Genomic DNA, 10738 nt, shown 5'->3' with positions numbered 1-10738 from the left:
TTCCTGAGAATTCTAACTTTGCTTCTAGTTGCCATGGACACTGTATTGACTATGACAATGTTTCTGCCCTCTTGGTGCTTAAATTCTATTAGGTAAACAATAAACAAGTAGGCAAAAAGCAAGATAACTTCTAAAAGTGAGTAAGTGACATGAAGAAAATTAAATAGGTTAGTGGAATAGAGTCACAGGGTGGTTGTTTTAAGTCAAATGGTTACAGAAGGCTTCCTTTAGATGACTTTTAAGAGGGACTTAAATGAGCAGAAATAGTCAGCCTTGCAAAGATCAGGAATAAGAACGAAGAGAAAAGGTCAAGGTGACTAGGAAGAGTAAATATAAACACACCTGTTCTAGCTATTGTGCAATCCTACTTTCTTTAGTTGTCTAACCATTCTCAAATTTCTCAGAAAGATACACTAGTACCAGTAGCCAACGATTGACTTACAACCCTACAGTTATAGCTCTGGACTAATATAACCTACTCTGGAGGTTGGGGTTGGGGGCTAAGGTGGGTGGCTATACTAGTCCTTAAAGACTAATGAGAAATCACAAGCCACCATGGCTACCTCTATTCAGTGGTCATAACAATCCCAAATTCTATATAACTTTTTAAAGAACATATTGTTGATCACAGCAGAACAGGAAAAGAGTGAAGAATTAATGCAAATGAACAATTACTGGAAACACAAGTCAAAAAAAGTATGCTCTGCACTCAAGAACCACATAAGCAAAGGCTTACTGCTTTCAGAGATATGTGGAAAATCTGAGGATATGTTTGGGGAACATAAGATAATTCTCTTTAGCTATAGCACAGGACATATGAAGATTACCAAGACAAGATATGAATATAGGTTGGGGAAATATCACTGAACACTTTTTATGCCAAGCAGTTGAACTTGATTCGGTATGAAACTGAGAACCACTGCAAGTTTTCTGAGAGTAGGAGTGACCGATCCAGAAGCTCAGTGGAAAACACAGATGAGGAATGGAGAGCCTGTAGAAAGTCATTCTAATAATCCAGTTAAGAAGTAATGACTGCTTGGGGCACCTCGGCGGCTCAGTTGGTTAAGCATCCCCCTCTCGATTTCAGCCCAGGTCACAATCTCAGGGTCATGAAACTGAGCCCTGAGTCGGACTCCGAGCTCAGCACAGAGTCAGCTTGAGATTCTCTCTCCCTGCTTCTCTGCCCCTCCCCACCCATGCTCTCTTCCTCAAAAAAAAAGTAAAGCTGGATTTTACTGGTGTAGAATTGCATGGGATTGAATACAAGAGACAGAGGAGAAGAGGTCAAAAAGACCAGAGGACTAATAGTTAACAAGAGTGGGAAAAGAGAAGCTACTGAAGATGACCATGAGGCTTTAGGCCTGATTATACAAGAAATGAGGAAGCAGGAGATGGTGGACATGAGCAGAACAGACTCAAAACAATGCAGGAGGACGTGCCCTGGTCTCATCCTTGAGATACTGTGTGAACTTGGGCAAACTCACTTTAACTTAGTGTCTGTATTTACATGATGTAAAATGCTGGTGGCAGAGGGCAGTCGAAATAGATTACCTCAAATCTCCTTTCCAGACAATTCTGAGATTTTTAGAATGTGGTTGTGAAATCTCTTAGACTGTAAACAGCTTTAAGGCAGGGATTGATTAACTTCTTTTGTCTAGCATATCAGCTTTATTTTGCTTATAAAAATAAATAAATTAGTAGATATATATGGACTTTCTAAAACATTTGAAATTAATAGAAAAATGTAAATACATCTGTTTCCTCTCGACTTTCTAATACTGCGTATGTACTTGTCTCTGCGTATGTTTACAGAACTCTGGGATTTCACTAGTTTTGTAGCCAGTTTTTCAACATTATAGAATGAGTAATTTTCTATAGATCCTTAAACATTTAAAGCCATATTTTCTTAGTAGCTTCATTAAGAAGTTTGGATAGCCATAATCAAATCAGCTAAATCCCCTGTTGGTTGTAGACGTCAACGTTTCTAATAACATTGAGGTAAGTACGTTTTTATGTAAATGTTAATGTATATCTATCTATTATTTTCCCAAGATAAATGTCTAGACTTGGTGTGTCTCATTTAAAGGACACAGTTTTAGGGCTTTACATATATTATCAAACTGTACTCCAGTTTGCTCACTATTTATATTTTGTCCTGCGCATTTTGTAGCATACAAGCTGTAAATAACTATGTATTTAATGTTTTTCTGTTCAGCTCCATCTTTTATTTTTATGTCTTTTTACAAGCTGTAATTCATCTATATTTTCTTGTCTTTTATCAGATATATGTAATATTGATCCATCACCAATTTGATGTATGGTAATTTTTTATGACGGGGACATAAAGTAAAACTAATCTTTAAATGTTTACATTGTCTACCATTGTCAACTTTCTTAGCACTTCTCATAGCTACTCAGTTTCTCTAATCTTCCAGGTGATAATTTATCTACAATCTAGGGTAATTGAATTCTTTATTTTTTAATAGTCCATAGCTCTCAAGGCTTTTTGTTGTTTCACTGAGAATTTCCAGGACAATGTTGGGGGGAAATCAACCAGTGAGAACGGCCTGCAACCTTGTCTTGCTCATCTTTATATCCCTGAGAGCATTTGGAATGTGTTCTGACCTAGAAATAATTTACTGAACAGCTGAGTGATCTCAAGTTTTCTCATGAACCAAACCACCGCAATCGTCACAGATCTGACACGCTGATGTTACTGTTCCCATTTCGCAGATGGAGAAACTGAGGCTCAGGGTTACAGGACAGCCACAGAGCTCGGGGCCAGTCTGAGGACCGCCCCGGTATTCGCACGTGCTTCTGGAGGAGGGGAGCAGCGGCCTCCCGCGCCTCGCGGGTGCGAGCCCTCCCCGCGCACTGCCGGACTGGGGTGTCACGGCCGCAGCGACTCCGGCCCGGGGTGGGGGGCGGTGCTCCCACGCTCCATCCTGCATCCCTGCCCCGCTCGGCGAGGCCAGGGGCGGCCCGGGTCCCCGGGGCACCCGGGCGTGGCCCGCCCCCCCCAACCGCGGCGCGCTCGCCTCCCGTCTGCCCCCTGCAGGCCGGCCGCCGGGGCTGCGCGCGGGCGGGGCGGGCCTGGAGCGCGGAGCCCGAGAGCGGGGCGCGGCCTCGCCGCGAGACCCCGGGCCATGGCGCGGGTGCTCATCGTGGGCGCCGGGCTGACGGGAAGCCTGTGCGCAGCGCTCATCAGGAAGGAGTTGCCCCGTCCTGTGCACCTCGCGGTGTGGGACGAGGCTGGGGACTCAGGTGGGTCGTCGGGCGGTCGAAACCTGGGAAAGGAAGCCGGCGCCTGCGGGCGGCCCACCCCGGGAGGTCTGTGGGAGAATCCAGCCACCGCGGCCGGCACCTCCCGGCGGCGACCTGCCGGGTGCGCGCCCGGTCACGTGCCCGGAGCCTCCAGATCCCCGGAAAGGCCCGAGGCGGGCGGGAGTGGGCGGTGACCCCGGCGCCGCGCGGGGAGCGGGCCGGTGGGAGGAGCCCCGCGGGGCAGGGAGGGAGGGGCAGAAGGAGCCCCGGGCAGGAGAAGGGGGGGAGCGGGGAGTGTGGGAAGATCCCCGCGCGGGGTCCGGAGCGGGAGGAGGGAGGAGGCCCGGGCAAGAGGAGTAAGGGTGGGTGGGCGGGGAGCGGGAGGAGCCCCGCGCGGGGTCAGGGAGGAGGGAGGAGCCCCGGGTAGGAGGGGGGGGCAGTGGGAGAGGGACCCCGGGTCAGGGTCCAGGAGGAGCTGGAGGAGCCCCGGTCAGGAAGATGGGTGGTGGGCGGAGAGCGGGAGGAGCCCCGCGCGGGGTCGGGGAGGAGGGAGGAGCTCCGGGTAGGAGAAGGGGGGGAGCAGGGGCTGTGGGAAGATCCCCGCGCGGGGTCAGGAGCGGGAGGAGGGAGGAGGCCCGGGCAAGAGGAGTGGGGGGTGGATGGGCGGGGAGCGGGAGGAGCCCCGCGCGGGGTCGGAGAGGAGGGAGGAGCCCCGGGTAGGAGAAGGGGGGGCGCAGGGGATGTGGGAAGATCCCCACGCGGGGTCAGGAGCGGGAGGAGGGAGGAGGCCCGGGCAAGAGGAGTGGGGGTGGGGTGGGGTGGGCGGGGAGGGGAGGAGCCCCGCGCGGGTCAGGGAGGAGGGAGGAGCCTGGGGTAGGAGGAGTGGGGGCAGGGGGAGAGGGAGCCCTGGTCAGGGTCCGGGAGGAGCGGGAGGAGCCCCGGGCAGGAGGAGTGGCGGGGGAGCGGGAGGAGCCCCGCGCGGGGTCAGGGAGGAGGGAGGAGCCCCGGGCAGGAGGAGGGGGTCAGGGGAAGTGGGAAGATCCCCGCGCGGGGTCAGGAGCGGGAGGAAGGAGGAGGCCCTGGCAAGAGGAGTGGGGGTGGGTGGGCGGGTAGCGGGAGGAGCTCTTCTTGGGGTTAGGGAGGAGGGGGGAGCCCTGGGTAGGAGGAGGAGGGCAGGAGGAGAGGGAGCCCGGATCAAGTTCCGGGGGAGCAGGAGGAGCCCTGAGCAGGAGGAGTGGGGGTGGGGGCGCGGGGAGCGGGAGGAGCCCCCCCCCTGCCCGCGTCAGGGTCGCTCAGCGCCTGCAAGGAGCTCTGGCAGTTTGCCCAGCTTGGGCCTTCCGCCACCACCGCTGGTCAGCGGGCTTTTTTCTTGGTCTGGCCATGCCCTCCCTGCCTTCCCATCGGGAGGATCCCAAAGTACCCTTGGACCGGGACGAAGATCTAGTTTACAGACTCCTCTTTTTCTCAGTAAACCCGATTGCAAGAGTGATTCATTCTGACATTTCTTGGCGTTATTTCGTTTTATGTTATCCATGCACCCATTCCTTTTGTTTAAATGTGTGAATCCAGGGGCTAGGCACAGCGCTGAACACCGCTGCACTCTTCCTGTGACCTCTTTAAAAATACCTCACGGTGACCACATTGTCTCTGTGAACTACTTCCTGGCAAAGCCCAAAACTGAACCAGAAAAGCACAACAAAGTCCTTTTTTAAAAAATACAGCCAGAATCCATTTGGCCTAACCTGAGGTGAATAATTGAGGCGTGAATTGCAGAAGGTTTCCTTCTGACGCACTAAGATGTTTCCTGTGAATGAATCCAAGGGGGAAGAATGACTACTGCCAGGAGTCCCTGCAATCCAGAGAGCACAGTTGACTTGGGTGCCCAGTACATCACCTGCACACCTCATTACGCCCAGCAACACCAAAGGTGAGTTAGTTGAAAGGGGAGGAGTCATTCTTGGTGACCGTAGGATGTAAAAAGGTAGAAATCATCCAGTTTTAACAGGGTGACACGTTGCTTCTTGTCATACAGTGAAGATATAAATAATATTATCATTGTTGATGGCGTTAGCAGCAAGAGGCAGGGAGTCTTACCTCCTGGTGTGGTCCTGAAGGTCACCTGAGATGCTACATCCTGAGGGCTCAATTTAAATATGAATTACTGTGTTGTGTTGAGGAAGAGACAACTAGTCAGTCTTCACCAAATTCAAAATGGGTGGACTGCATACCTTTCTATCTTCACTGACCTTTAATTTTGAGAGATACAAGAAAATAGGCCTTCAGCTAATGTCAGCAAAAGATTTATGGATTCTCAAAACGTTTCTGTTCTTCACCAGAATTATGGTTTATTAATTTTTTTGAAGTACGCTCTAGGCCCCACGTGGGGCTTGAACTCACGACTCCCAAGATCAAGAGTCGCGTGCTCTACTGAATTATGTTTTATTAACACGAAACATACATTGAGTTGACCATATGAAGATTTTTAGTTATTTAGAATGATTACTCTAAGAATTCTTGGAAGAAAATACAGTGTTTTTAAGCTAACTGACCGTGGTATATAATTATATCATATATATTGATTTCTTTCAGTTTTTATGTTGACCTGTTAGCTCTTGGCATTTTGAAGCCTCTGACCTCTCCTATTGAAGGGATGGTGATGAAAGAGGGAGACTGTAACTTTGTGGCACCTCAAGGAGTTTCTTCAATTATTAAGCATTACTTGGACGAATCAGGTGGGGATGGAATTTGCTCTGCTTTCTTTTAAAATTGGCACTTAAAGATAAAAGTTGTATACATAATTAAATATTAATACTATAAAGAAAGTTATAAAATAGGTGTTCTCCTCTTCACCACTCAATAGCTAATTTTCTTTTCCTAAAGTAATCCCTAATAATAGTTTTCAATGTATGCTTCTAGAAAAAAGTTTGTGCATCTCTTGATTTACATAATTGCCTCTATTTATTTATTCATGTATGTGTATATTTATTCTTTTTAAGTATACAAATGGGATTATTTTTCATAAACCGACGCCTTGTCTGGTCTGTTCATAATAAATCAGTCCTCGCCTCCCCGTTTTCTATCTGTCTACCTCCTATTGGTTCTGTTTCTCTGGAGAAGCCTAATACAGCCTAGACTGAATCAAATCTTAGGTCTGTTTTCATAACAACAAATTCAGTATGCTTCGTTCTTTTCAATGCCTGTTCAGTGTTACATTATTTATAAATAAACATACATTGTATATGTAAGCATTAGCTTTCTGGAAAATATTTAGGTTGTTGGTGGGGGTGAGGGGTTGTTTTGGTTTTAGCTAATACAATATGACTGCACTGTCTAACCCTGACACGCTGCTGTAAGTATATCTGTAGGACCAATTTCTAACAGGACAGTAGCTCTGTCAGATGGTATTGTGAATTTTTAATTAAGCTAGGTGGTGCCGTCTATTGCTCTTAAAGAATATCTCATCAACAGTGAATGAGGAGGCGCCTGGGTGGCTCAGTCGGTCAAGCATCAGACTCTTGGTTTTGGCTCAGGTCATGATCTCAGGGTGGTGAGATGGAGCCCCAAGTCGGGCTCTGAGCTCACTGGGGAGCCTGCTTCTCCCTCTCCCTCCACCCCTCCCACGTTTCTTTCTCTCTCTCTCTCTCTCTCAAAGAAATAAATAAATCTTTAAAAAAATTTTTAAAAATTTTTAAAAAAGCAGTGAATGAGAATATCTCTTTCTATACATGTTGATATTATGGAGATTTTTAATTTTTGCCAGTGTGATCGGTTCAAGCTGGTGTCTTTTTGTGTTTTGATTTGTATTTACATAATTATGAGTGAGTTTATGCATCTTTATGTTTTTAGCGAGCTCTTTCCATCTTTTTTCTGTGACTTTCTTATTTATAACCTTTGCCCATTTTCTGTTAGGATTTTCATTTCTTCTTTATATGTTTCTGAATGTTTTGAAAATGACCTTTTTTAAAAAGATGATAAATGATCTTGGGTGAGAAATTGATTTATTTTTTTATTTTTTAAATTTTTTGAAATTATTTTTTAAAGATTTTGTTTATTTTTGTGAGAGAGAGAGAGAAAGAACACACACAAGGCGGGTTGGGGAGTAGAGGGAGAAACAGACTCTCCGCTGAGCAGGGAGCCTGATGCAGGACTCGATCCCAGGACCCTGGGATTACGATCTGAGCCGAAGGCAGACGCTTAACCAGCTGAGCCACCCAAGCACCCAACAATTTCTTTTTTTTAAACAGAAGTAAATTTCTTGATGAATCATAATTAAGTAAATTGCCCAATTCAAGATCACTGACGAAAGGTGCTAAGAAGTTTTGTTTCAAAAGCTATTTGTAGAATAATTACCGTTTTGATTTTCTTCATCAACTTTTACTTATTGAGAACTCCCAGAATCCCTGATAGCAGGCAAGGGAGATATCAGTGAGATTGAATATACATACAGCATGGGAACATAGTAGAGGTCACTCTGGTTAGACCATTTCTCCATCTAGAATTCAGTCTACAATGGTGTATTACTCAGGATATTCCAGAGAAACAGAGCCAAAAGGAGGTAGATATAATAGGATATATGTGTGTGTGTCTGTGTGTGTGTGTGTGTGTGTATATACATATATATATATATATATATATATAATAGGATATATTCATATATATATGACTTATTATAAAGAATTGGCTCATGTGATTATGGAAGTTGGCAAGTGTCAATATCTTCAGGATGAACTGGCAAGTTGGAGACAAAGGAAGAGATGATTTTTCAATTAAAATCTGAATACAAGGGGAAAAAAACCCCAAAAAACCCTTGTCCCAGTTTGAAGGCTGTCAGTCAGGAAGAATTCTTCACTCTTGGGGAGGGTCAGTCTTTTTGTTTTATTCAAGCCAATGACTGGATAAGAGCCATCTACATTAGGTAGGGAGGGTAAACTGCCTTAGTCTACCAATTTAAATGTTACTGTCATCCAAAATCACCCTCAAAGACAGACCCAGAATAATGTTTGACCAAAATCTGGACACTCCATGACCCAAACTATTGCTTAAAATTAACCATTACAGAATGTGATACCATTGGATATTTTGTAGAATGTCACCAATCAGCTTCATAGATTGCCTCCATATAACGTTTAAAAATTTCATTTCCATCATGATTTGACCCAGTTTGGATGTGCATGTTTACTGAAATCCTCGAGTACTTACTAACCATATTATTTATCTATCCATCCATGCATGCACACATCCATTCAGTAAACACTTGCTGAGTACTTGCTATATGCCAGACACTGTTTTAGATGCTAAGGATACAAGAACCAAAGTCCTTGCCCTCTTATAGCTGATGTTCTGGCAGAGGGACAGTCCTTGAATACAGAGCACCTACATCCTTCTTTTGGGAGGTGTTTGGGAGGAGATATGTTTTATCTTACAATTTTGCTTTGGAAGCTCTTGGGAAAAGAGGTCATATTTAATTATTTGTGGCTCACATAAAATTTAACAGTACCCCTGTATGTACCAGGTAGCTATCATGATATATAGATTTCTGTATCTAATTCTATATATGTATATGTAACATACATATATTGGAGTTGTTAAATATATTTAATATAGTTAAATATATTTAATATAGTTATATATATTAGGTGATTATCAGTTTTAGTTCTTAGTAAAAACCTGTTTATATTTTCAATTTGTACAGCCTCTTGAGACAATGATTTTATAGATTTTTTTTATCACTATGTAAAATATTATTTACTTCAAAAAGTAATTTTTAAAAAAGATTACATACTGGAAGAAAGTTTGGAAGACACAGAAAAATAGCAAGAAAAATGTCACTATAGACATCAACAATAAGTCCATTTTGTGACCTACTTTCTGCTTTTTTAAAAAATGAATTTTTATATAATTGAGTTCAAGGTCTGTATAATTTGAGTTTATATAAATGATTTCTTTGTTTATTTTAATATTATCTTTGTAATACTTCAAGTCTTTTCCCCTCTTTACCCAGATCTGTTGTTATAGAATGTATAGACCTTATCTGTACTATTTTAAATTTTACAATTGTATCCTTTTAAACATCCTTTAAACTTCTGTAAAGCTTTCTCTCCACTAAATGGTCCACCAAAGTGTTTTAGTGTTTCCACGACATAAGTGAGAGAGTTTCTGGAATCAGAATGACCTGGACTGAAATTAACGTTCTGCCACCCCTTCCTAGCTATGTAATAATAGGAAAGTTTAAAAATCTATACCCTGGTTCTTTCACTGGAAAAATGAGAGTAATAACAGTACCCACCACAAAGTGTTATCGTGAGGACTAAGGGATATAATGCATTCATTGTCAACCCAAGCAAATAGTAGGCTAGGTAAAGAGGAACCTCTTGATAAATGTTGGTTTAAAAAATAATCTCCTTGAATGAAGTTGACCTTTGCATAAGAACCCAAATTGTGAAGTCATTCCAAAAATACTCTACAGTTTGGAATCGATAAAGTTTGCAACCCCGCAATCTGTTGGACGAACCAGTAGTCGTTTAGATTGGACCCGCCTTCCAGGGAAATTATCTGTATGGGATATGTCTAATCATGTGTGCTTTAGAATGCGTTCAAATCTCTAAAGCCAATATTTAACTAGAACAACTTCCCAGAACAGCGGCCTGAACCGCAGGGATGCTGATCCAGTAGGTCTGGCTTAGGTCTCAGAATGTGCATTTCTAACGGGTTCCGAGGTGCTGCTGGTACTGCTGGTCTGGGGTCCACACTTAAGAGAACCACTGACATACCCCTCGCAGAATATTTTGGGACCATTAGGATACATGTCCAAGACATTTGGCCAGGTATGGGGAATTTCTAGGTCAGTAGACTTCAGTTCCCTGAAACACACACACCTGCTCACCATGACCAATAACCATGCAGAGCTCTTTCCCAAGGGAATATTATGTGAAAACACAACAGAATAAAGCGTATAAAATAACTTGACTTACTAGAGGTCCAGATCAGAGCCAGGACCAGAGTGAGGCGAGTAAGTTGACCAGGTCGGGGTGAGACATTCTAAATAAATAGAACCAGGTGAGGGGAAACTGTTCAGGGTGGAGTGGAGACATGGGTAGGAGTTGGAAGCTCCAGTTATCTGCACCTTCCCTAAGCAGGGGCCTCAGGGAAAGCCTCAGGCAGGTTGGAGGCTGTTTCCTAGCCCTTGCTCTCATCTATGAACAGAACGATGCTAGTTGGCCTGAAAGAGATGGACCCCTGGGCCTAGTTAGCACCTCGTTCCTTCCAATATATTTGCCTTTGATTTAAAAAATGTGAACGTTTACAATGTTGTCTCAGGATTATTCCAGGGACAGTGAAGGTGTCTGAGCTCTGGAGACATGACGTGGAAGAAGGGGGTTTTTCAGATAGATTAGACATACCTGAAACATGCAGATATTTCGAATCAATGTCCGAATGATGGTGGAGGGACCTCATAGGTGAGGAGCATCACACT

At 44.5% G+C, this 10738-nt stretch overlaps 1 protein-coding gene across 7 annotated transcripts in view; it reads left to right on the top strand.

Annotated features, from left to right (window-relative positions):
* Positions 1–3074: 3074 nt before the first annotated feature.
* Positions 3075–10738, top strand: part of RNLS (renalase, FAD dependent amine oxidase) — a 268904-nt gene continuing 261240 nt past the window's right edge. For 3 of the 7 annotated variants that reach the window (XM_027595340.2, XM_027595333.2, XM_027595357.2), the window contains exons 1-3: positions 3076–3264; positions 5086–5191; positions 5854–5996. In XM_027595340.2, coding sequence (XP_027451141.2) covers positions 3147–3264; positions 5086–5191; positions 5854–5996 — 367 coding nt within the window. In that variant the 5' untranslated portion in view covers positions 3076–3146. Of the gene's footprint in view, positions 3265–5085; positions 5192–5853; positions 5997–10738 lie in introns of all 7 variants that reach the window. The other 4 variants (XM_027595345.2, XM_027595373.2, XM_027595351.2 and 1 more) reach the window with 3 other exon arrangements.

The sequence above is a fragment of the Zalophus californianus genome, chromosome 15, assembly GCF_009762305.2.
Source record: "Zalophus californianus isolate mZalCal1 chromosome 15, mZalCal1.pri.v2, whole genome shotgun sequence".
In the NCBI taxonomy this organism is placed as follows: domain Eukaryota; kingdom Metazoa; phylum Chordata; class Mammalia; order Carnivora; family Otariidae; genus Zalophus; species Zalophus californianus.
The sequence above is the reverse complement of the archived record's forward strand: the minus strand, read 5'-3'. Positions and strand labels throughout refer to the sequence as shown.